At 36.1% G+C, this 27,933-nt stretch overlaps 3 protein-coding genes across 11 annotated transcripts in view; 1 reads left to right on the forward strand and 2 right to left on the reverse strand.

Moving 5' to 3' along the window:
• The window catches only part of LOC129740673 (putative SLC9B1-like protein SLC9B1P1), a 111,258-nt gene extending 97,488 nt beyond the window's left edge, over nt 1-13,770 (reverse strand). The window contains exon 1 of one of the 2 annotated variants that reach the window (XM_055732415.1): nt 13,619-13,770. The gene's annotated coding sequence lies outside the window, so the exon portion shown is untranslated. Of the gene's footprint in view, nt 1-13,287; nt 13,433-13,618 lie in introns of those variants that run through there. The other variant, XM_055732416.1, reaches the window with a different exon arrangement.
• LOC129738068 (uncharacterized protein K02A2.6-like) lies at nt 8,452-9,090 on the forward strand. Its single transcript, XM_055729250.1, has one exon. It carries the CDS (start codon nt 8,452-8,454, stop codon nt 9,088-9,090), a length of 639 nt encoding a protein of 212 aa, XP_055585225.1.
• A 467-nt stretch (nt 13,771-14,237) lies between the features above and the next one.
• LOC129740675 (uncharacterized) overlaps nt 14,238-27,933 on the reverse strand; it is a 37,677-nt gene continuing 23,981 nt past the window's right edge. For all 8 annotated transcript variants that reach the window (XM_055732421.1, XM_055732419.1, XM_055732420.1 and 5 more), the window contains exon 5: nt 14,238-15,254. In XM_055732421.1, coding sequence (XP_055588396.1) covers nt 14,305-15,254 — 950 coding nt within the window. In that variant the 3' untranslated portion in view covers nt 14,238-14,304. The remainder of the gene's footprint in view (nt 15,255-27,933) is intronic.

Below are 27,933 nucleotides of genomic sequence, written 5' to 3' on the forward strand. Positions count from 1 at the left end.
TAAAGTTCAGCGGAAGCCGCCATCTTGGATTTCAAGATGGCGTCAGACAACGAAATTTGACTTCAACTCATGATTTATTCCACGGGTCATTGAAAACCAATCCCTTTTTATTCAAAAAGTCTGTCCTCATTTACTGTACTAATGATTAACAACTCAGAAATGAGCAACTCAACCTTAGCGTGTAATTGGTTTGCTTGCGAGAGAAACGTCAAATCGTAGCTTTTTTTGGGGTCATCATTAAACCATAATAAAACTATGAATTGACTCACGCCATGTTGGTTGCAAAATCGAAGGGTACAAAATGACGCCATGTTGATGGATTCACAATGCCAGCATTGGAAAATATTTTTTCAGGCCTTTTTTCCATCAATCCCATCATGATTGACCATCAGATTTGACGAGGCGCATTTATTTTAAGATACTATTTCATATACATTTTACCTAAAATCTTGACTGGCAGTAGAAAAGACGCTCATTATATGGGTAAAACATTGGTTTTTTAGCTATTAATTTTACCAGATTTATATCTGAATAATGCAATCATCATTCATCAACCATTACGGTTGCTGGAAAAAACAAAAAAAAAACTCCGAGAACTGACAGAACCGAAAAAAAACAAAAATTTCTAACATGTTTTATAATAGCTTTTTAAAAGCTTTGGTGACCAATATTGATGACTAACAATGATTGGTCATGATGACGTTCCTAGGATAGGGCCAAATAGCCTAATTTTGGCTTTATTAGAGTCCAGGTGATGTTATAGAATGTACTTTAGCTTTTTATGAAGATTAATGCTATGGTCCAAACGACATTTTGCTGACCATAATAAAGCTTAAATTGTTACTTGGGTATTTTAAAGTCTTTTAATATGGCAGTTACCAACACATACCCCACACGACCAAGCAGCAATAACATCCTAGATCACGTGGTTTGCCCTTGTTCTTTGCAAAATATAGTTAAAAATGCAACAAGGGAATCAGAAATAAGTGACCATTCCATGATTATATCGGTTCTATTACGTGAAAAATCAACAGCTTCTAGGATTCTAGAAAAGGTCATTATTGATTACGATCAGTTAAATTCTGTTTTTGAAAGCGAATCAATCCATGTTACGGCTATTTCTGCGAGTGAAAAACTGGAAAAGCTTGTCGAATTGTATAAACATCAGAAGCTTAAATACTCAAAAACCGTAAAGGTTATTGCTTAAGGGGGTGGTAGGGTCTAACGGGTAAAAAAAAACACCATTTTCACGATTTTGTTCTAGAGCTATCGTTCAAACAAATGTATTCAAATTTTTTGCATTATACAAAGCATTGTTAAAAGAACATTTAGTAATTTTTTCGAAGAAAAATATTGAAAAATGAGCCGGTGACGGAGCACTTTCGAGGATGCCTTTTAGAAAACAGGATTTGCGGGGGACACTGTATCTCAGCACAGAATCATCTGAAGTCAAAAAATCAGAGCAAAATATTTTTAATAGATGTTTTTCTGGACCCCAACGTTTTCATTTAACTTAAAAAAAATTTTATGAAATTTTTGTGGCTGTTTGAAGTAAAAACTACGATTTTTCAAGAAAAAATCCGCCATTTTTTATCTGTAAAATCTTCCCAAAGTACAAAAACAAAAAAAGAAAAACGTTGGGGTCTGGTATTTTATATGTAGAAAATATGCTCCAAATTTAAAAAGAATCGGATAAGTAGTTTTCAAATGACGATGTCCACGGACTTTAAAAATGTGCCTTCGAGAAAAACACGTTTGAAGTTTCTGCTCTTGCTGTCTTGCAGTATTAGATAGGAGGAGATAAAGGCCTATAATTTCTTCAGTTTTGCTTCAATCGACTTGAAAATTTGACACAACATTCTTGAAATGTTTTTCAATAAGAAAATAAAAAAATAAAAAATCGATTTTTTGAAAGTGTTAGACCCTACCCCCCCCCCCCGACCCCCCCCCCCCTTAAGTCAAATCAACTTGCCCCTGGATGTCTTTTGATTTGTGGAAACTTATAAAAGTCAAGCACAATCTTTTAGCAAGAAGCAAACGAAGGCCTACAGACAACGAACTAAAATCCCACCTGAAACAAGTCTCAGCGCAAGTGGTGCGTGAAAAAGCACGCGCTAAAAACGTGTACTATCAATCCTTTTTCAACACATCAAATCAACGACACATTTGGAAAAATCTCAACTTAATCACCGGTAGCAAGGAGCATACGAGAGAACAGCTTTATCTGATTCAAAACGGCAAAAATGTACCTAATATTTTTAATCAATACTTCAGCACGATAGGGCCCCAGGTAGCCTCTTTAATAAACAGCCAGCGGGATATAAACCGATTCCAAACCTTAACCCCGAATAACTCTCATTCTTCTTGCGACCTTCGGACGAAAATGAGGATATTTTAAAAATCAAGGACCTGGAGTCAAATGAAAGTCCTGGACCAGATGGAATGACTGCCATCTTTTTGAAAAGACATCACAGACTCTTTGCAAGTGTCATAAAAGATGTGTTCAACGAAGCACAATCACCGCCGCCTGTGAATTGGTTGATGAAATAACAAATGCAATTGATGGGAGAAAATCTGTAGGAATACTGTATCTGGATCTCAAAAAAGCTTTCGATACAATTGATCATACAATCCTATTGAGTAAGCTGGATATATATGGCATCAGAGGAACATCAAACAAGTTATTTGAGAGCTACCTTGCTGATCGCACCCAATATGTAATCGCCAATGGGGTCACCAGCCAACTCTGTCCGCTCTCCGTCGGTGTTCCACAAGGTAGCAACTTGGGACCACTGTTATTTCTGATTTACATCAATGACCTGCCCAATCTCGGACTTTGTGGGAAATCTCGCCTTTTTGCGGATTATACCTCCTTGTTGTATGTTGGTGAAAATCCAGAAAATATAATCAACAGTATGAAAACTGATCTAAAAACATTGGGGAAGTATTTTGCAGAAAATCTACTTTCGTTAAACCTATCTAAGACAAAATATACCCTGTTTAAAGGACCACGTTCCAACACAACACAGATGATTCCCGATCTTGTTGTCAACTCAACGGTGATTGAACAAGCCAATCATTATAAATATTTGGGTTTAACTATTGATGACGAGTTGAAATGGATAACACATAGGGGAGAGTGGGGATACTTGATCCCCTTTTCTTATTTTCACCATAGCTTTTTGGAAAAATTTAGCAACTCTTCGTCTTTGACATTTTCTGACAGCTTGTAACTTCAAGTTTCTATGCTCCAAAAATTAGAACAATACTTGAACCCGTTGATGAACTAGAAGCATTTTCGTGGGAGTAAAAAAATTGCGATTTTTCAGAAGTTAGGGGAGACTTGATCCCCTATTGAAGGAGACTTGATCTTTTATTCAGGAAGCCCTAACCCTTGCATAAAAATCAAACAAAACCCCAAGATAGAATGTTAATTGACTATTTTTGTCATGTTTGTTCTCATTTCACAATTTATAGCAGACATAAGAAGAAAATTCTATAACTTTGTCTCAACGCTAATAACATTGCATACTTAAAGGCGCTATTTTTTATAATTAAGAGAAAATTAATTATTTTTGCTCTTTTCTTCAGGCAATTGTTCGATAAATATTAGTTTTTGGATAAATATTAGTAATTTCGTAATCAGCATTCATAACGATCAATTCAGAAGAAGAATATGCCGTTTGGAAGGGGGATCAGTTGTAACCAACTTTAGGGGATCAATTGTACCCATAATCAACATTTTAGAAAACTTTTTCTGAAAAAAGTTGAGGGTTTTCCATTGCTTTGAAAATATGGCATTATGAAGTTCATTTTACGCTCGAACGATTGATACATTGGAACAAATATTTTTTCATAATTTTCCCATGTAAGGAACATTTTAAAGTGATGAAAAAAGATCTTCAAGTTACATTTTGTGAAATTTTTCAAACAAAGTTCAATTACTCTAACAATAATTTTGTTAAAATTTTTTAAACTACAAGCATTGTTATTTTGCTCATTTTGGCACATTTTTCTAGAACATTTGATCTTTGTAAGACATTCCAGTTTCGAGATATAGCTAAGGAATCAAGTATCCCCAGGGATCAAGTATCCTCATTCTCCCCTATAGATAAACTAAAGAAAGAAATAAGTGCTGCTTGTGGATTATTTTGGAGGATCAGAAATCTGCTGCCTACAAAACAAATGATAACCATGTACCATGCCTTCGTACAGTCAAAGCTGCAATACATAGTTTCCATATGGGGAAGTGCATCTAAAACGAAAATGAATGAAATACAGATACTTCAAAATAGATGCTTGAAGATATCATACGGGAAACAGCGACGGTACTCAACTGATCAGTTGTATCACAATGCTTCAGCATAAATTTTCCCCGTTCAAGGTCTGAGAGAAGTTCAGACATTAGTCCAAATGAAAAACTTTTTAGATAATCCTCGGGCACACAAAAACTTGGAGTTCCCGGTAAATTCTCACAGATACCCAACAAGAGGTCAAGGAAATCTTCAGATTCGACGAGTAAAAACAGAAAAAGCTAAACGAAGTTTTACCAACTTCGGGATTGCTCGTTACAATGCCCTGCCAGCAAATTTAAAATCAGATCCAAACTTAACAAAATTTAAAAAACTTATAAAAGCCTATGTTCGTAATCGAATGGCTTTGCTATGAATGAAACACCAGTCCAGTAGTTAGGAAGTATGCCAAGCATCCCCTCAAAAGAGAATATTCTCACTGGGGATGCCCAACCGTGCTCCTCAACCGAAGTTGCAACACCACCAAAAACAAACTATACGCCATACTAAAGTCCAAACGACATTTTTTTTTCTTATCATTTCCGCCACCACCACCGCCAAGCCGCCTCCGCATCACCGCCCGCCACCCAACAGACACCACCCCCGCCACCACCACCCACCAGCCACTAGTAACAATCCAAAAAATATAGTAATTTCAATACATATCAGTGGAAATGATAAAAATTGTAAACTTTAAAATTGTAATATTTGAATTGAAAAAAATAAGAATAATAAATGGAGAGGAGATTTTGTGCCTACGGGAGCAGGAATTCAGAAGGAATTACTCTCCCGCGGGCTTTCCTTTAATCTCAAAAAAAAAAAAACTCTTAGCTCAGGATTCCACATGGGCTGTTGCTTACACAGTGTGTACACACTAGAGTGCCCCCAATGATCCCACATCCCAGTTGTGTGCTGCAGGCTAAAATTGATCCTAGGCCTAGTTCAAGATCTCCTGCCAAATTTGCGACATATAGGAAGGGGTCGCTCAACGAGCCTTAAGTTTGTATGGGATTTTGAGACATTTTGTTCTGGAGAAACTTGAAAAACCAGATTTTCATGAATAACTTTTTTAAGGGAAGTGTTCATCACAATTAATGCTGCGTCGAAATGTTCTAACGTCCCAACTGATTAGCAATGATGAATACCACCCTTTAAAGAGTTTGCCCTCATATTGTGGATGGATGCCGAGGACGGTCGCTAGCCAAGGTTTCCTGGGAGCTTTATTTCAGTTTGCGCGATGAATTTCAAGCATCACAAATCACTAGGAATGTTGTTGATTGCACTGTTTGTTTGTAAAAGGGAACCATAGTGTAGGGATGACATGAAGGATATGCAAAAAATAAATCAAATTTAATAAAAAAATAAAATATAATAATATAAACTGGCACCACTGAAGATAAATAATATAAAATAAATGTCTTTGGCAACGTTTGCTATTTTAGCAAAACTACACGGTGTACAATATAATCTGATATCTTCCCTGTAGTGAGTAGATAGTAGGTAGAAATGATTAAAAGGAGTTGAGAGTGTAGAAGGAAGAAGAGGAGAAAAGAAAAGTGGAGTAGAGAAAAAACGTGGTTACATTTGGACGAAATAAAAAGAGTAAAGCTGATTAAATTCGAATACTCGTTATTTCTAATCCGATAATCCGGAACGTAAAATTTGGCGATCGAGGATTGGATGCTGCGATTAACCGTAAGTGATTGGATTCGAAAGTCAAAATAAAGGTTAAATCCGAAACGTCTTAGCTCAGGTCAGAGCAACATAACCACAACAATGAACCCGCTTTGATCAGGCATTCCGCCTTTTGATCCGGATGATACCACCAACGTCAGTACACGGTGGAAGAAGTGGGAGCGCTCGTTTGAGATCTTCTTGGACGTGAACAATATCGAACGAGCATCACGGAGGAAGTCATATCTCTTGCACTATGCAGGAAAGGGCGTGCAAGACATTTTCGACAGCTTGACTGGTGATGAAGACCGGGAGGTGCCTGAAGGATCCGACGTCTACAGGGAGGCGATGAAAGTGCTCGACGAACATTTTCTGCCGATGAAATGTCTACCGCAAGAGCGAAATATTTTTCGTAATCTGCCGCAGGGACCGGATGAAAAGATTTCGAAATTTGTTCTACGCCTGAAGGAGCAAGGCCATCAAGGCGAGTATGGTAAATGGTCGGTGGAAAATATTAAGGAACAAATTTTTGAAAAAGGTTCCTCGGACGAGCTTCGGGCGAAAATCCTGACCAAACCGAACATGACATTAGCGGAAATAGTACAGGGAAGGACGTTCGTTGGAAACGATTGACAAGGTGCGTCAAAAGCTGCAGCGATCGGATATCAACAAAGTGACGAGTACGAAAAATGAGTGTTTCCGCTGTGGGCGGTTGGGACATTTTGCCAACTCCAAAGACTGACCTGCTCTTGAAGAGAAGTGCAAAAAGTGTGGTCTGATAGGACATAACAGAAACTGTCTCGAAAGACTCGAAGCAGTAGAGAAAAGAATCGAAGAGTGCGAAGTGTTCAGAATGATGAGGCTGTTGGTGGTGAGGAAGATGAGTGTTATGATTCAGATGACTCTGTCACTAACGTTGACGATAAACAAGATGACGAGAAGTTTGTGTTTGCTGCCGGATCCGACGAAATTGGGGGAGAAAATGTAGTGTGCTGTGTAGGTGGTGTAAAAATGAAGTGGATTGTTGATTCGGGTGCGGCAGTGAACGTAATCGACAGTGAAACTTGGAACTACCTCAAGAAACAAAAAGTGAAAGTGATCTCTCAAAACAAAGAAAGCCGGAAGACGTTAAAAGCCTACGGAAATAATCGTTTACATGTTTTGAGCGAATTCGAAACCCGCATCGAAACGAAACACAACGAAGTCGTAGCTGAAGTTTTTGTTGTTGAGGAAAAGAGTGCAAGTCTTCTGAGTCGCAAGACCGCTACAGATCTCCAAATTCTTTCCATCAACATAGACGAACGGAACGTCACGGCGAAAGGAAACAGGATCGGCCGGATCATCGGTATGGAAGTTCAACTGCAGATTGACCAAAACGTGAAGCCGGTCCAGCACACCAGGTGTCATATCCCGATTCCGCTCCAGGACAAAGTACAGAAGGAAATTGATCTCCTGTTGGAGCAAGATATCATTGAGATTGCACCGGCAGACTCAAAGTGGATATCTTGGCTGGTCGTGGGTTCTAAGGCAGGTGAACCGTCAGCAGTTCGATTGTGTGCCAACATTCGAAGATATTTTGCCACACCTCCATAACAGCAAGTTTTTCTCGATAATTGATTTGGTGAAAGCTTTTCATCAAGTGGTCTTGGCGGAAGATTCGGGACATATCACAACGTTTATGACGCACAATGGCTACTATCGGTATAAGAGACTTGCATTTAGAATGAATTGTGCCTTCGAAGTATTCTAAAGCATTATGGAACGTGAGCTGAAGGGAGTAATCGGAGTCAAGGCATTTATCGACGATATTCTTGTGTACGGCTCTACGAAAGAACAACACGATGCTGCCTTGGTGGAGGTGATGGATCGCTTAGACCGGAACGGAATCACAATCAACCAAAAGAAGTGCGAGATTGGACGATCTGAAGTGACTTTTATGGGGCATGTGCTCTCTGCCAGCGGAATCCGACCGACATTAGATAAGGTGCACGCCATCAGAAAGTTTCGCGAGCCACAAACAGCAGAAAAAGTGCGCAGTTTTTTCGGGATGATCACGTATCTAGGGAGATTCATTCCACATCTTTCTACATTTCAACTCCACTCCGAGAACTGCTTCGAAAGGACACCGTATTTTCATGGAACCATCAGCATCAAGCAGCTTTCCATTGAATAAAGAAGGTTTTGGATAATCCTAGACATTTCGGGATCTTCTCTCCGAAAGATAAGACCATTCGCATCGTAGATGCGAGTCCTACGGGTCTTGGTGGTGTGCTGCTTCAAGAAAAAGGTGGCGCAAAACGAGTGATTTGCTATATCAGCAAGGGCCTGTCCGACACCTAAAGAAAAAATGCACAAAATAAAAAAGAAGCCCATACGCAAGTTTGGGCTACAGAGCGACTGCACATGTATCTACGTGGCTTAGAGTTTTTGCTTCTGACTGATCAGGAGCCTCTGAAAGTCATTTTGGAGAATTGAAAGGTGGGCGATGCGCCTTCAATCGTTTCGCTTCAAAGTCGTCCACATAGCGAGGAAAATCAATATCGAGGACTCACTCTCACGGCTTCCGCAGTTCAAGAACTGCACAACCTACGATCGATTCGGTGAGGAAGCAATTCTTACCGTTACGGAACAGGCAAGTCCCGTGGCACTGTCGGTGGAAGATGTAATCCGTCACTCATTGACGGACTCTTTGCTGGCTGCACTAAAGGAGGCTATGTTGACAAACCGTTGGACCGAAGAGTTGAAAAAGTTCGCACCATTTAAAAACGAAATCTACAGCTGCAACGAAACGGTAATGCGTGGTGACAGAATGATTATACCTCAGAGTCTACAAAAGAGAGTTCTGACACTGGCGCACATTGGACATCCCGGTATAGAGCGATCAAAGCAGCGTTTAAGATCTAAAGTGTGGTGGCCGTCTATGGACAAGGACGTGAAAAAAGCTGTACGAAGTTGTTCAGATTGCCAGATTGTGGGAGGAACTTCACCACCGGAACCGATGGCAATGCGAGAATTGCCTGAAAATCCATGGGAAACTTTGTGTATGGATATTCTGGGTCCTCTGCCGTCTGGAAAATCTCTTTTAGTCGTCGAGGATCTGTACAGCCGATTCAGAGTAGTGTAGATTCTGCGTCAAACTACTTCGAAGGACATTATTGGTAAACTCCATCCTCTGCTTGGAATCCAGCTTCGCCATACCACACCTTACTGACCACAAGCAAATGGCGAAGCCGAACGCCAATATCGAAGTATCTTAATAATCTTGAAAATTGCTGAGTTGAACCGGTCCAACTGGAGGAAGGATTTGGAAGAGCAGAACTATGTGTATTCCCTCACTCCACATCCAGCGACAGGAAAATCCCCAGCGGAGCTAATGTGCGGTCGAAAATTTCGGGACTGGATTCCACAGATCACCCAAGCCAATAACGCAGCGGACGAGGGGATCAGCAACAACCATTATCCGTATAAATATCGATCCAAGGTGTATGCTGATGCAGCAAGGAATGTAAGATAGGCAGATCTACGAGAAGGAGACCAGGTCCTAAAGAAATATCTGCATCCTGCGAACAAGCACGGTAACGCCGTTACTGTAGAAATGCCTGAGGAAATCAGATACTGCCGAAACTCAAGCCACTTGAAGAAGCTGCCAACAGTTGCTGACGGCGACGACCACTGGAGAAGATACATCATTCTGATCAACTCTGATGCAGCAAAGCACTCCGATCAACACAAGCCAGACGGAGCAACGGCGAGGATCAGTTCTAACTTCATCCGGGACATCCGGGAATTCCTCCAGAGGAAAGATCCGATCGAACTTATAGTTAAGCAGTATGTAGCGATACGGTGGGAACAACGAAGTAATGTACCAGATCTGAGAGGAGACAAAAACGTTTAGCAGTAAAACTTTCTGATGCATTGTAAGTTTTCTGGTTCTGGTTGTGTGTAACCAAATGAGTTGGGAGAATTTGCTCACAATCGCGTTCCAGTTAAATAAGGCGAATCATAACACGGATTTAATTCGCAAAAATAACTCCAAGCACCTTGAGAGCAGACTGCGGCAACGCTATTCAAACCGTATGGAGCACATCTTTCAGATTTCCCCTTTTTTGACAGATTTAAGCTTTTTTCTTCAGATTTGAGCTTTCGTCTTCTATGCTCTCAAGGCAAAAAAAAGCTTAAATCTGAGGAAAAAAGCTTAAAACCGAGATTCACGACCACTTGTTTAAAAGATGTTGGTCACACGATACATAGACAAATCGTGTAATGTTGCCGGGTCCTGCTTGAGAGTAAGTTCCGTTTTTAACCAATCGGCATTCAGTGGGGATCCATTGATAGCACCAACAGTTTCGGAAAAAAAGATTAACACTTTGCAAATAGATGTTGGTCACACGATACATAGACAAATCCTGCGACGTTGCCAGGACCTGCCTCTACTCAGGCCCCGGCAATGATACAGGATTTGTCTATGTATCGTGTGACCAACATCTTTTAAATAAGTGCTGGTGAATCTCGTTTTTAAGCTTTTTTTCCTCAGACTTAAGCTTTTTTCCCTTGAGAGCATAGTTGATGAAAGCTCAAATCTGAATAAAAAAGCTTAAATCTGAGGAAAAAAAGCTTAAATCTGAGAGATGTGCTCCAAACGGATTGTATATCGTTGACGGGGCCTGGTTCCTCGACGATCTGTTTGACGAGTTTAAAGTCAACGACCTCAACAAAAACTGATCTGCTTCGGCGGTTTGGCTGAATCATCACCACATTTTCTCGCGTTATACCGAGTTTATGCACGAGAAACTTATGGACGTTTTCGTAAGAACGTGGTTTTGGTAAAAGCGAGAAGTCGACACGAAAAGTATTTTCGCGCCTCCGCATCACGAAGCCACAATATGGCCAACCGATACTTGGTTTCGCGACGGTTTAAACTTGCATTTAGAAATTATCCATGAACGACTTTCGAAATCTGCTACTTCAGAAAAAACGACCGCACAGCTGAGCGCTCACTGCACTATTGAAAATAGAAAGAAATGACACGGTTTCAAAATTGAATTTTTTAGAAATATTCAGTATTTTTACGAATTTATAAAGACGATTAAAATAAAAATAAGTTGAGGTTTGTTTTTCGTTTTTTTTTAAGTTAATCACTATATTTAGAAACAGGTCTCATTTTTTTTTTGTTTTATGAAGAAAATAAAGTTCATAAAGCAAAAACGAGACACTTGAGTTATTCAAAAAAGATTGTGAAATTCGTATCAGACTAACAAAAGATCAGACTTTTTTTTCTAGAAACCTTACAAGATGGGTACCGTCGTGATGACTATGTGTTAAAATCAAGGATCATGCAATCCTGCCTTCGTTAATAGACTGATTTTAAATTTCCCTATCTCTTTCGGTCTTGAAATCTTAATCGTTGCTCTCTCTCTCGTTTTTTTAACAACCGAGTTCATCAATTCATCCCAAAGTCAGAGAAATCTCTCTCAATTTTCTCTTAGCCTTGTCACAGAAGATCGTACACTGATAAAATAACAATGATAAATAATAACATGAATTAAACGAGAACATTGTTATTGCGATACAGAGGTATCAAATTTCTATTTTATCATTTCATACTATCGATCTCTACAATTATAACCACTAAAAACTAGCATAAATTCTGCTTTAACGTACCGTCAGCTATAGAGCTTGGTTCTGTGCACCCTGTGAGCCAGGTTTGACGAAAATAACTGCTGCTGGTACAACCAACTTTAATTTAGAACTTCTCAATCAAACAAGTTCAAGCGATGGTTCTTTATAAAAAAAATAATACCCTTTTTCCAGGATTTTTAATATCTAAATTTCTCACTCCCTAAACTGATATCAAAAAAAGTTAAACACACCAAAACCGTTATACAAATCAAAATGACTTTGAATTTGAACATTTTCTAGATAACGTATACGCTCGCCCATATTGAACCATTAATGCTTGAAAAATAACCATAATCGAAGTTTTGTGGATCAAGTCGTTTTATGAGTTTTCAACCAAAACTCATTAAATGAGTTTTCGAGAAGAACTCGGATTATGGTTATTTTTCAAGCATATCGAAAAAAGCGGAAAATTAGCAGAAATTCTTGGGGAAACCACTTGAATGAATGTGAAAAGACAAAAATCAAGCCTTATTTGTACAAATCCTTGTTTTATTGAAAAAGAGTCTTGAGGAAAATATTTAATCTATTTAAAACAAAATTGGCACTATTTTTTGTTGCATCTGCGGGGCGGAATGGTTAAGTGGTTACACCGATCAGCAAATTCAGCTCTCGTCGGCCTCTGCTTCCATCACAGTCGCGAACGCTGCCTCCTCCCCAGGTAACTGGCACAGCACTCTATACCGTGTACCCGGTTTCGAACCGCAATTTTCGTATCGGAAGGATTCGCCGAGCGAGGGGAAGTTCTATTCTCAGTAATACTGTAATTGAAAGAAAAACAGAAAATCGTTTATGTGATGCAAATAGAAATCAAAAGACGGGTTTATTTAATTGATAACAATATTAATAAGGCTCACCTTTTACATGATAAGTGATTCGTAGCAGATGTTTGCCATTCCTAAACTACCGGCAGTCTCCATCTCGTTTGTCCTTGCCATTCTGATGAGGTAACATTTTCTACCGTTGGGGCCGGTTCGTTCAAGGCAATAGAGTCTCCCGCACAGCTATCGTTGATAATATTGTCTGCACCTCCAGATCATTTTCCGGAAGCTTTTGTAGATCATTTTCCGGAAGCTTTTGTAGATCATTTTCCGGAAGCCTCTGATCCGGTTCATTTCGAAGCAGACTGTGGATTATAGGGCATAATCGAATGAAAATGTATTCCTTGGCTAGTGTAGCTGTCGAATGCACTTGTGGTCCTTCGATGTTCCAAGTTTCTGTTCTCTGCAAGAAAAAAAAATAATGGTTTGGAGAATTTTAATTTTTAAACAATTTTTCGGAAATCCAAAACATACTTACGCCTTTAATTATTAGATAATCTTTATCATAAATACTAAAACGCTAAAACCATGCACTGACTTCAGAGCGAAAAAGTTGGATTCACCACACAGCTGTCAAATATAAACAAGTTTGCTTGCAAAGATGGCGATTTTCATATATCTTGCGGTTGAAATTTAACCATTTTTTAACCTGTTCATTAGAACTTTTAAAATGCTTAAAATTGAACCGTACGTCATGATTAAAAAACAGCAATAATGGCAGTTTTATCGGAAATCGCAAAAAATGGTTCAAGAAAAGTCATTAATGGTTGAAAAAATACGAGCGTGTATATTGTGATTTTACATAGGATCGCTTTAAACTTTACCTCTTTACTTTTCCATAATATGAACTGATTTTACCGAAACACATAGGCGATAAACTTTACGCGCAATCGGAATAAAAAAAAAGCCACACGTAGTGAAAATCTGTTTTCCAATATCACCGCGATTGATACGGACATGCATAGTTGAAAAGCGTGCTTTATTCACTAGCACGTTAATTGATACAAATGCAATCCAATCAGCTGATTGACAGCGCCTGTCCCAATAAACACCTCCAAACGGCACTGGCTGATAACACGAACCCACCAACGTATGTATGTATTACATCAAAAAACTAGATTGATTAGTGGACCTTGTGGCACATCAGGTACTCACCAGCACAAACTAAACACGCTTATTCCATCCAAATCACCTGGAACGTGGTTCCTATGGCAACGATTTTCACCGCTTCCAGATGAAAATTGTTTGCATTTTTTTCTCGCTCGAAAGATAAAAAAATCCGTGCTCCGCTCCGCATACCAAAACAAACATTCGGACACTGAAACAGATTCCTTTCGCGTTTTATACTTGCTGAACCGACCACGGGAGCAGCACCGTATGGAACGATTTTGTGCGTTACACCGCCATATCTAGGTTGTATGAAAGAGTAACGCGTCGGATGGGGCTTGCATGCAACAAAAAAGTATAACCGTTTTGTTGTGGTTTTGTTTTTAGCACGTGGCGGACTGATTATCAAAAAATTTCATCTTTAGTGTAAGTTTATCAAAACTAGCTTGATCCAGAGATTTGCAAAATCTGATAACAAATAATGAATACGGTGTTTTATTTTTCAATTTTCAAATCCCAACCTGCCAACATTCGATATCCCGAGTTTCAAAGTCTAGCCCTGCTTTTTTTTCTCAGAGACACAATCAATGATTCAATTGAATACTACAATTCTCTGTGGTTATAAGTTGACCAAGATTTCGAAGCTTCACCTTAATAAAACAAAAGATTAAAATTGGTTTACGCATAAGTTTTGAAAGTTTTTTTTACTACATAGGCATAACATATCCCGCCAACTACGGCAGCTCTACTTTAACCACCAATCCGCTCAGCTCGTGGGGAAGTCGAATGAACTGCCTGGCTTTCAGCACTTCCTTGCAGTTTTGTTGTAGGGAAACCGGCTTGCCCTGCCACGCTTCCGGCGGAATGTTTGCGATACTACCTTCAATCGATTCGCCACCAATCGTCACCCGGAATCGGTCCGAATTCTTTTGATCTCCGACAAACCACAACCAATATAGGGCTTGAGTGCTCGCTTCGATGCACCGGAATTTGGCCAAAAAGAACACGTATTCCTTTGGCGAAGTGGCTCCGGTTCGAGTGCCACCGCAGTCGTCCGCACAAAAGGAAACCAACTTCCGGTTGCTGTTGGGTTCCGTGCTGAGGCACAAATGGTTGCCATTTTCATCTCGCTCCGTATGATGATGCCCGAAGTAAGTGGCCCTCGACGGTTCCCTGGAGATGCCATTTTGGTCGCCGGAAGCCAACAGAACCAGACAGGTAACGGCGCTCGACTTTGATGACGTCGGCGTCTGGGCAAAGCGAATTCTGAACGGCTCACCGAACGCCCCGACGTACCGGACGACATTCGTTTGATGTGATTTCTGCAAATGAATTAAAATGTCATGTTGATTTTTCATTTTAACGCACGGTTGACCGGATGGACAGCAGAACGGTTTCATTGAGGGCGTCGATGTCGATGATGGAGCCAACCGGGAAAACGGACCGGACCGCCTCGGAACCGGACTGTGGTGGGGGTGTTGGTGTTGGTGGTCATTAACAGCTTCATTCATTTCCCATTGCATACTCGCTGAATTGCCGTTGGAGACGACTAAGGAACTGCCAATGACAGCCGGGTTTGTTGGTTTTAATTTAACTGGCTGTTTGCATACATGAAGGGGAGTCGTCGTCAGTTGCTGGAAATTAGATGGCTTGCGGTTGGGCAACTGCTGGCTCGGGTTGTCCCCTGTAGGAATGAGCAAAATTATTATCAGAGATGGTGGATAGATTCTCCAGAAATTACACTTCAAAAGCAACACATGGAAGAAAGGCTGATTCCAATTGATGATTTTAACCCAACTAAATAAATTTTTCTAGTTTTAAAAGAACCCGCGAAATTTCAGAAGTTAACTGAATTATAGAGCTACAGCTTGACTAGCAGCTTACATCTGACGATTTAGCCTATTGGTAGAGTGTCGAAGAAATAATCAGAAGACTCGAGTTCGATTCCTGGTCGATGTGATTTTTTTTTTCATTTACCTTTCATGATCGATGCATCGATGCCCATAACTTATTTCTTCTACTATCATAAATCATACTTCTCATAAAACATTTTATGAAACATTTAAATTTAAATTAGTTTAGAAAATTTATGAAATAACGTATATAATGTTTGTTTAAATTTATAGGTGGCTCATAAGGGAAAATAAAGCTTAGTTCTTTTAGAAATGGGACACTTTCATTTGCTAATAGCTCGTTAACTAGTTATTGGATATTAAAAATTTTGACAGCATTTTGTTGCCTGTAAAAAGCACTATTCGACCTATTTTTTCCAAAATTTAAAATTTACGCGTTTTTGAGATATGTAAGATGTAAGAGAAAAAGAAAAAAATAATTTTGCACAGTTTCCTTTAAAGTTCGTCATTATCAAATTGATAGCTGACAAAACCGTTGATTATTCAAAGAATTACTGAGTTATTGTGGTGGATAAGTATGCAAACACTGTCAATAATGTCCACAAAGTTCAAATCAAGCATTGGAGTGAAGCACATGATTGGCAACAACGGTTAAGGATCATCAAGGAAGTCAAGTCTCATACCAGCATTTTTAATATTCAATAAACGAAAAACTAAGGGTAGATCGCTGAAATGTCCAAAACAATTTTCTCCGATAAGCTGAAAGTGTTGCCTAGTTATGACTCATAGAAATCCAACCTCAAACAACCATTTTTTGATAGTTCCAAAGCTCTTAAGCTGTAAACCGGTACCGAAAAAAAAAACGTTCAAAAATGTGGTCAAAAATAATCAAATTTGTTCATTTCGAAACAACTGTATCCACTTAAATGCTTCCAGTTTCCAGTTTCCAGAGAAGTATTGGACCAAAAAGTATCACAAATTGAAGAAGGAGGGTGAAACCACCTAAAATATAGTTTTTACGAAGTATAAGCTGGAGAAACTGATCAATACCATGACTGAAAAAAGTGTGCGCCGGCCAATGGGAGATACCAAGAATAAAGTAGAAATTTCTTTAACAAAAAACGGCAAATATTTTTTTTCAAATTTTTTCATGAAAGATCATAACACTACCTTCTTTTTCTTCATAGAAAGTATTTGGTTCAAATGAATGGTTTTTGAGATACAGGCATTCGTAACTGTCCCATTTCTAAAAGAACTAAGCTTTAGTAAGGATTTTAAAATAAACAAACATTCCCAACGTGAAAATTTATCTAATTCTCAGTTTCACGGTTCGTTAGATTATATCCTTTTCAGATTCCTAAATTCTCAGAGGCTCTGAGCATCCAGATTTTCAGATTAACAAATACCGTCAAACGGAGCATCAAGCAACAGCGGGATAAGATGCAACATTTATATAACACCACACTGAATCCATTTTTAATTTAATGTATTGTGATAAAGTTATCTTTTAATGATTACAAAATGATGATGACATAATCACCCTTATTCTTGTTTACGGAGTATCTGAGGTTCGATCGAACGAATACTTTCGAACGAATTCGAAAAAGTCATTCTTGTTTTCGTTCGAACGCGATACGTTCGAAGTTAGTGTTACCCGATCAAATTTGAAATTTCGAAGCCCGGATGACGTTTCTCGTCAGTCAATTGAACGTAAACAGAGCAGTTCCATTGCGGTGATTTTTTTCAATCGTAATAATTGATTAAGAGAATTTTTTGAGAAAATTTGCAAAGAAAGCAATCGGAAGCAGAAAATCACCATTCAAGAGGGCTGTTTCCAGCAGGGGATCTTTGCTGCACTTTTTTAGCAGCTGACACCGGATTGAATTTTTTTCCGGTCCACCCAGGAGCTCATGTTTTTGGACACCAGAAACTTTCTCAATAGCAGCCGGTGGTGGTTTGGATAGTGTGCGGCACCTGATGCCTAAAATTTCAGCCGCCGAGAGGAACAAGGGAAGTTTGAAATTAGGTTTCAAATAGATAAATAATTAAAATATAAATAAAAAATTAAATCCTTGAAATAATTATTATTTTTAACTGCTGAACAAAACCTTTATCCTCGACGTCACAATCCTTTACTTTAAATGCGCGAAGTTTCCGTTTTCAGTCGAGAGCTGAAAAATTCCCGCCGAGAAGAAGAGGGAAAGGTAGGAAAACGATTATTTTTTTAAACTTAAAATATTTTTTTTTGTTCCCAAAATTTTGTTGTTTTGAAGCATTTGATTTCGTGGTACTGGCTCACATTTATTTGGTTATTCTGAACCAATTTTCTATCCAACAACCGGTTTTAATTTCAATAATTGCTTCAAACGGTCATGATTCGCAGTATCAGACTCGCGTTTGTCAGCCCATAGAAAAAATACGTTCGAACGAAAACGGGAATGCAACGTTTTGTTCGTTCGAACGATGTTCGAAAGATCGAACTGTTCTCATTCGTTCGAACGAAAACAAGAATGCGATATTGCGAAACTTTCGAACGAATGTCATTCGATCGAAAACGAGAATAAGGGTGAATATCTCACATCTTAAGCTAGTTTTTTAAAGTTTTTTTTTTTTTTTTTTTTTTTTATATAAAATTTGAAAAATTGAGCAATAAATGTACAAATTTAAACATTTTTCGATGCCGTAGAACACTGGTTTCCTCATGCTATACCAACCCTGTTGGTGTTGAAATATTTTTCGAACAATCATTTATTTTTTTTCAAATAAATAATTTTATAATTAAGTTAGGTGTCTGGGGTAAAATGCAACGAAATGCAAATCAAAGAAACACCTTGAAAATCTCGTTTCCATGTGCTGGAGTATGAATGTTTTGCATCACACGTTTGTAAACATTGAAATTTCATTCATCCAAACATTATTTTTTATGATTTCAGCATGTAGATTTTATCGTAGTATTAATAAACCCCTAAATGTATGCAGCATCCTTAGTTCCAGAAAAAAATGTGAAAATTAGTTTTTACAGTAGGATTGGTCGATCTTGGATCGATCCTTGGAAGATCGATCTTTTCAACTCCGATTTTCGATTTTTTGGATCGATTCTTCGGCCAGGAAAAAATCGATTAGATCGGTTTATTTTCGATTCGATCTTTCGATCTATTTGTCTCATTTAGTGAAAAAAGATCATAATGGCCACCTTAACGTGGACACTAATTTAATTATAGAAAACAGCTTCAATATGTGAGTTACATCATTGTTTCGTGTTCAGATACTAAAACATTAAATTTCCTAACTGGATGAAACTTGAAAAAAGTAGTTATAAACGTTCAAAAATGCATTTAAATTTGTTTTTTACCGAAATCCGAAAATCAGTAACTGTAGGGGCAGTATAGGCACTTAAATTTGATGAAGTCAACTGAATTATAGAGCTACAGCTTGACTAGTTTACATATTGGTAAGGTGTTGGAGAGATTATCAGAAAACTCGAGTTCGATTCCTTGTCGATCCGATTGTTTTTATTTAGCATTCATGATCAGTTGAATAATAATTTTAAAAATTTTGAATTTATTTCAGTACAATTTTGCAAATTATTTCCAAACCTTGTGAATTGAGTGCAGGAAGGTGTTTGTGATTGATTAAGATTAAAAAAATGGCTTGAATTCACTAATCTCGAGAAATAACAGCGATTTTCCAAAAAATACTTTTAAAAAAATAATAAATTTTATTTTTGATTTGTTTTTGTTCTGCATATTTTGTTCGATATCCTATACACTAAAATTTTTTTAACAAAATACCTTGAAATAATTTTTTTTAACTCCAAAATATTTCTCGTCAGTACATTACTTAAAAATATCAAATCGTTACCGGGATATTAGGATTTTGATAAGTGTTGTTTTAAAACACTAACTTCGGTTCACCATTTATAAAAGTGCTTGAATTTTTTTTCTTTCCTTATGTGGAAGGATTATGAAAATTTTAAATTTTGTTTCTTTTTGGCATATTTTTAATAAAAAGCAGTTTTGTTACAAATGGAAAAGATCGATTAATCGGAGATCGATCTTCAAGCCCCGATTTTTTAGATGGATCGATCCCAGAACCGTTCATCTGAATCGATCTTGGAGATCGATCTTTTTTCGAAGATCGAACAATCCTATTTTACAGACCAAAAATTTACTGAAATTGGTGTTTTCATGCGTAATGGTCTTTCTTTAAATTTTCATACGTTCATAAGATTTTTCATTGAAAACAAAGTATGTTGCAAGTCACTTCGTTTTCTAAGGAGGGAGAAAATCGCATGTTTTTTGAAAATTAAAAATAACTTAGGAAACCAATAATTGTGAACATATTTTTTTTGGAAGCCATTGAAGTTGAGTTTTGCCCCAGTTGACGGTACTGAGATTCACAGATTCTCTGATGCTCAAATTAAAAGTGTTTTAGATACTGAGATTCTCAAATTTTTTAATAATCAGATTATCAAATTCTCAAATTCTTTGATAATTAGATTTTCTGATTAGAAACTCTCAGATTATCGAATTCTTAGATTCTAAAGATTCAGATTCTAAGATTCTCAAATTCTCAAGATCTCAATTCTCACATTCTCAAATTCTCAAATTCCCAAAATCCCAAATTCTCAAATTCCCAAAATCTAAAATGATGAAATTCTCAAATTTTAAATCCTCAAATTCCGAAATTCTCAAATTATTAAATTCTCAAAATCTCAAATACTCAAATTCTCAAATTATTCAATTCTCAAAATCTCAAATTCTCAAATTCTTCAATTCTCAAATTCTCAAATTCTCAAATTCTCAAATTCTCAAATTCTCAAATTCTCAAATTCTCAAATTCTTAAATTCTCAAATCCTAAAATTCTCAAATTTTCAAATTCTCCAATTCTCAAATTCTCAAATTCTCAAATTCTCAAATTCTCAAATTCTCAAATTCTCAAATTCTCAAATTCTCAAATTCTCAAATTCTCAAATTCTCAAATTCTCAAGTTCTTAATTTCTCAAATTCTCAAAATTTCAAAATCTCAAAATCCCAAAATCTCAAAATCTCAAATTCTCATATTCTCAAATTCTCAAATTCTCAAATTTTAAAAAACTTATTTTCTCAAATTCTTAAATTCTTAAACTCTCAAATTATCAAACTCTCAAATTTAAAAAAAAACTCATTCTCTCAAATTCTTAAATTCTCAAATTCTTAAATTCTCAAATTCTCAAATTTAAAAAAAACTCATTTTCTCAAATTCTTAAATTCTCAAACTTTCAAATTATCAAATTCTCAAATTAAAAAAAAACTCATTTTCTCAAATTCTCAAATTCTCAAATTTTTAAAGTCTCAAATTCTCAAATTCTCAAATTCTCAAGTTCTTAAATTCTCAAATTCTCAAAATTTCAAAATCTCAAATTCTCATATTCTCAAATTTTCAAATTCTCAAATTTTAAAAAACTCATTTTCTCAAATTCTTAAATTCTCAAACTCTCAAATTATCAAATTCTCAAGATCTCAAATTCTCAAATTTGAAAAAAAACTCATTTTCTCAAATTCTTAAATTCTCAAATTCTCAAATTCTCAAGTTATTAAATTCTCAAATTCTCAAATTCTCAACTTCTCAAATTCTCAAATTCTCAAATTTTCAAATTCTTGAATTCTCAAATTCTCAAATTCTTAAATTCTTAAATTCTCAAATTCTAATATTCTCGAATGCTCGAATCCTAGAATTCTCAAAATCTCAAATTCTCAAATTCTCAAATTCTCGAATTCTCAAATTCTCAAATTCTGAAATTCTCAATTCTCAAATTCTCAAATTCCCAAATTCTCAAATTCTCAAATTCTCAAATTCTCAAATTCTCTTATTATCGGTATCTCAAAATCTCAAATTTCAAAAATTCTCAAATTCTCAAATCTTCAAATACTCAAATTCTCAAATTTTGAAATTCTCAAATTCTGAAATTCTCAAATCCTTAAATTTTCAAACTCTCAAATTCTCAAACTCTCAATTTCTCAAACTTTCAATTTCTCAAACTCTCAAATTTTCAAATTTTCAAATTCTCAAATTCTCAAATTCTCAAATTCCCAAATTCTCAAATTCTCAAATTCTCAAATTCTCAAATTCTCAAATTCTCAAATTCTCAAATTCTCAAATTCTCAAATTCTCAAATTCTCAAATTCTCAAATTCTCAAATTCTCAAATTCTCAAATTCTCAAATTCTCAAATTCTCAAATTTTCAAATTCTCAAATTCTCAAATTTCAAATTCTCAAATTTTGAAATTCACCGGTTGTCAGTTATCAAGATACTCAGATTCACTGATATTCAGATTTTCAGGTTTTCAGATGCTCAGAAGCTCCAATGCTCAAATTCTCATATATTGAAATTTTCAGATTCTATGATTCTCAAATTATTTTCCGCATGTTTTTGATGCATTTTGCACTATTCTTGTTTTGTTTATAACATTTGTTGTTTTTTGTCATATTTGCTGTTTTTGTCACTCTTCATCATTTTATCACCATTTCTGAATGTATAAACGTATTTATGATGTTCGTCTAAATTATATTGGTCCTGTTATAGCGAAAACTAAAAAATCATGTTGTTTCTAAAAACCGTTCGGATGTTGCCAAAATCGAATGTTGCCAAAAACGAACGGGGTCTGTATATAAATTTACAAATTCTTAAATTTTCTTATTTTTATATCCTCATATTTTATGATTTTCAAATGTTGAAATTCTCTTTTTTTCAGATTCGGAGATTTCCAGATACTCAGACTCTCAGCTGCTCAGATTATCAGATCGTCAAATATTGAAATTCACAGATCCTCAGATTTTTCAATCATCACAGTTACATATTTTTATATTTCTAAAATCGCAAATTTGTAGATTTTCAGGTATTTATATGATAGAATATTGCAGTTTTCAGATTGTTCAATGCACGAATTCTCAGGTTTCCATATTCTCAGTATATCAGATTCTCAGATCATTAGATTCTAGGATTTTCAGATTCTCATATTCTCAGGTTATAAAATTCTCAATTTATCAGATCCTCAGATCCTCTCTTCTTTTTGAACTCTCAGATTTTCAGATATCCAGATTGTCATATTCCCAGGTTGCCAGGTTCATATAAGCGGAAGAAGGCACAGAGCGTGCCTCTGTGCGGAAGGTACATATAACGCCACATGTGCAAGGTTGCCTAAATCACAGAAAAATCTGTAATTTCACAGAATTTTGAGCAAATTTTCATCACAGAATCTGTGTCACAGAACACAGAATCTTGAAATTTTCACAGATTACACAGAATTTTTAAATTTTGAATGGATTTCCGAAATTATATTTTTTTGGAAAGTATCAAAATAAGATTTCTCACTTTAAATTAGAAAAGTATAATAAGATTAGAAATGACAATTGATTTTACCCAACTAAAATGTGAAAAAGACCCAATTTATCACGAGTTTTCAATGAAATTCAAGGAAATAGCATCACAGAAATCAATAACAGAATTTTTGGGTGAAATCACAGAAAGTCAGAATTATTTTTCTAAAAAACACAGATTTTTTAGAACCTTGCCCATGTGGCTAATACGCGCAACTTAGGTATTCGAGAAACTGTAACATTTCAAACTTTCAAAATACTACCAATAAGTTTTAAACACTGTTATCTGCCATCGAAAGAATGAATTATTCAATAGAATAGCCCTGCGTTGGAAAAATGTCACAATTGAAAATTTACTTCATTCCCATGTTTTTGTTAAGGGGGGGGTAGGGTCTAACGGGTATAAAAAAACACCATTTTCACGATTTTTTTCTGGAGCTATCGTTCAAACAAATGTATTCAAATTTTTTGCATTATACAAAGCATTGTTAAAAGAACACTTAGTATTTTTTTCGTAGAAAAATATTGAAAAATGAGCCGGTGACGGAGCATTTTTGAGGACGCCTTTTAGAAAACAGGATTTGCGGTGGACACTGTATCTCAGCACAGAATCATCTTAAATCAAAAAATCAGAGCAAAATATTTTTAATGGATGTTTTTCTGGACCCCAACGTTTTTATTTAACTTAAAAAATTTTTTATGAAATTTTTGTGGCTGTTTGAAGTAGAAACTACGATTTTTCACTTAAAAATGCGCCATTTTTCACCTGTAAAATTTCCCCAAAATAAAAAAATCAAAAAAGAAAAACGTTGGGGTCTGGTATTTTATATATAGAAAATATGTTCCAAATTTGAAAAGAATCGGATAAGTAGTTTTCAAATGACGATGTCCACGGACTTTAAAAATGTGCTTTCGAGAAAAACGCGTTTGAAGTTTCTGCTCTTGCTTTCTTGCAGTATTAGATAGGAGGAGATAAAGGCCTATAACTTCTACAGTTTTGCTTCAATTGACTTGAAAATTTGACACAACATTCTTGAAATGTTTTACAATAAGAAAATAAAAAAATAAAAAAATCGATTTTTTGAAAGTGTTAGACCCTACCCCCCCCTTAAGGAACTTTCAGTAAGCTGTCACCAAGTGTAGAAAAATGAATCGGGAAATATTTTTTTATACATTGCTAGAAGAAAATATAAATTTTAATTTTACGCAAAAAAATCGTGCTCAACACGGAAGAATTGACTTTTTTTTAAGTTTGTTTCACCACTTTAAGAGTTTTATCCAAGAAAAAGAATTCATACATCGCGCCACTCATAAAACGCTATTGAAATGCTGTCAAATGTGTAAAACCCATTTTTCAGGAATAATTCAGCCAAATAGATCATTTTCGTTAATGTTTTTGACTTTATTAATAGTTGCAAAGAAACAACGGTCTATAAAATATTTACAGTTTTATAAAAAAAACTTTATGGATAACGTTACAACTTTTTTTTGAATCGCTTATTAAAAACTTTGAGCATTTAAAATTAAAGATTTTAACTCATTTAGCAACTTTGTTGAAAACTGCAAATTATGCAACTTTTGCTTTAAAAATAATCAAAATTCAAATCGTCTTGAAATTTCTATCGAACATAATCACAAGTTTGTTTTTTGCAGAATTGGGAAACAAACAAACTATTATCTCAGAAATCAAAACTTCTCACTTTCTTCGGGAAATTTGGCCTTCGAATTTGAACCCTTTATTTCGAAATATTTGAAAGATTTTTAAAAAAAAAAAAAGATCACACGTATTTGAATTTTAACCTATTTTCGGAAGATAACTCGTGACATGGCCGTAGGAGCGGGAGGGGGAGTCAAACCCCCATGAATGTCCAGAAAAACATGCGGGATTATCACTAAAAATTCTCAATCATGTTTTGACGGATGAGTAAGGTAATTCAAGAGTTACAATGTTGAGTCAGATCAGATGCCAAAACCTCAAAAACTTATCCCAGGTTTAGAATACTGCTACAGTTTTTTTTTTTCAAAATGTTCTTTCTTGTTGTTTGAAATAGAGTTCTAAATATTAAACTTTAGAGTAGATTTAACTCATTTCGTAGGTTCTGGTTCCATATAATAAAAATAAGAATTGTACTTCCGTTTTTATGTTTCAGGTTCTGTATCCAGATCAGGATTCGTAATTGTTAAATTATTTAAGTAATTTGTTGATTCCATCTTGAAGCGCAGCGCACATTCTCTAGTTTCCAGATTTTTATACGTATTTTATTATTTGGATATTTAGATTCTCAAGTAATCAGATTTTCAGATTGTCAGATTCTTAGCAATCTCAAACGCTCAGATTCTCAGATGCTCATATTCCCAGTATCTCGGCGTCTTAGATTCTCAGATCTTCAGAATTAAAGATTCTCAAATTTATTTTTTCCTCAGACAATCGGATTCTAAGACTCTCAGATTCGCAGATTATCATTTACTCAGGATCTCAGATCGTTGAACTCTTTTTTTTTTTAAGAAGATGGGGATCTCAGATTCTTAGATCCCTAGATTCCTTGTTTCTCTTACTCCTGATTCTAAGCATAACAGTTCATCCGATCCTCAGTTTCTCAAAACTTCAGACTCTCAAACTTCAGATTCTCAGATTTTCAGATTCTCGAGTTTTCATAGCTCAGATACTATAATTTTCAAATTATCAGAAACCAGTTTCTTGGATTTTCATATACAGTGGAACCTAGATTAGCGAGAACTGGATAAGGGAGAAACTATTTTTAGTAAGAAAACTCGTCCGACCCCGAGATATTTATACCAAAAAACCTCTATATGCGAAAGTCAAAAACCTCTAGAAGCGAGAGATTTTTTTATGGTTTTGCTGGAAAAAAAACACATAGAAATTAACCTTTCCTGACTGAAATTTTGGTACCAAATTAATTTCTGATATCTAACTGACATTTCGATATCAAGAGAAATTGACATAATGGTACGAAACATTGGTGTTGTACAATCACTCATAATTTGACAGCAATCGGTGTTCCAGACAGTTCCTTTTCACCCCTAAAAGCAGCGAGAATATTTAACAACCTTGGCATGCCATTTACATACGGTTTTTCTGTTTCATTGTTTCATAAATAAATTTCTCTTGAAAAAAAAAAATAATCTAGGGAAAGCTTTTTGGGATAATTCGTTCGTATGAATAAGATTGAAAAGTCAAGTGCAAGTCTATAAGCTTTAGGATTATTCAAGATTCTTTATTTGAGAAACCCTGGAAAAGTGAGAAACCTTCTAGAGTGAGAAAAAAGTTCGGTCGCCTGGACTCTTACTTATCAAGGTTTGACTATATGTTTTACAGATCTTAGACTCTAGGATTCTAAAATTTTCAATTTTCTTGATTTTGGGGTTCTCAGATTCCTTTACACTAAGACTGTCAGATTCAAATTTTTCATCATTTCCAGAATCATAGATTCTCAGATTCTCAGATCATTCGATTTTCAGAACCTCAAATCAGAAGGTTCTAAGGTGTTAGAATTCTCAGAGGTTCTCCTATTCTCAGGATTTCAGATTTAGATTTATAAGATGCTAAAAAATTCAGATTTTCAGATTCTCAGATGCTAGGATTCTCAGACTCATAAATTAGAAATTAGATTTTTAGATACTCAGATTCTCGGCTTCAAAGATATTGAGATTTTCATATTATCAGATTCTCGGATTGTGCTTCTCGGCACACAAACTTTCTCCTATAGATCACAATAATCGTTTAACCTTCTTCTTTAAGGTTTTATTTCCAATTTTTTGAAAATGCTTGTCAAATCGGCGAAAATAATAATTTTTACAACTTAGTGTTTCAACCAGCTTGTTAACATTTCCTTGCTTTAAATTGTCTGTGTTTAGTTTATGTTACCTTTGACTGTGACTTGTGCACGGTTTAAAAGACGACCAGTGACTTTTTTGATTGAAAAAAGTGGAGGAGATAGTAATTTGGCTACGACCGCTAAACGTAGAATTACGCAATTGTTTTTTGTCAATGTATAGAATAACAGAACTTATAGTGCATTTTTGAAATGACCAACATATGAGTGTCAAAATGGCAATATGACGTGACAAATTTCACTCATTTAACAGAATTTAACCATGTGACATAAACCTATCACCAGAAATAATCTGAGCATGCAGTACATGTGACATAATCGGATCATGCAACATAATCAGATCATGTAACATAATTCGACCAGGTGACCTAATTCAACCATGCAATAAAATCGACCATCTGACATAATCCGACCATGCAACATAATCGACCATGTGGCACAATCTGATTATGCAATATAATCAACCATGTGACAATATCCGATCATGCAGTTAAATCGAAGATGTGACATTATTTGATCATGCAACATTTTCGACCATGCAACATATTTTGACCATGTGACAAAATCCGACCATGCTACAAAACTCGATCATGCAACATAATCCGACCATGTGACAAAATCCAACCATTCAACATAATCGAATCATGCAACATAATCGGACCATGTGACATAATCCGATCCTGTGACATAATCGACCATGCAAAAAATATGTGACATAATCCGACCATGTGACGTAATCGGACCATGTGACATAATCGGATCATGCAAGATAACAAGACCATGTGACATAATCCGATTATGTAACAAAATTGGACCATGTGACATAATCCTACCATGCAACATAATCGACCATGTGAAATAATCCGACCATGCAACATAATCGACCATGTGACATGATTCGATCATGCAACAAAATCGACCATGTGACATTATCGAATCATGCAACATAATCCGACCATGCAACATAATCGGACCATGCAACATAATCGGAGCATGTGACAGATTCTGATCATGCAACATAATCCGACCATGCGACATAATCGGACCATTTGATATAATCCGCCCAATCAACAAAATCGCACCATGTGACATAATTGCCCATGCAACAGAAATGGACCATAAGACATAATCTGACCAAGCAAAATAATCCGACCATGTGACGAAATCCAACCATGCAACATAATGGGACCATGTGACATAATCGACCATGCAACATAATCGGACCATGTGACATAATCCGACCATGCAACATAATCCGACCATGTGACAAAATTAAACTATGCAACAGAATCGGAC

Source organism: Uranotaenia lowii, chromosome 1, assembly GCF_029784155.1.
Source record: "Uranotaenia lowii strain MFRU-FL chromosome 1, ASM2978415v1, whole genome shotgun sequence".
NCBI classification, from domain to species: Eukaryota; Metazoa; Arthropoda; class Insecta; order Diptera; family Culicidae; genus Uranotaenia; species Uranotaenia lowii.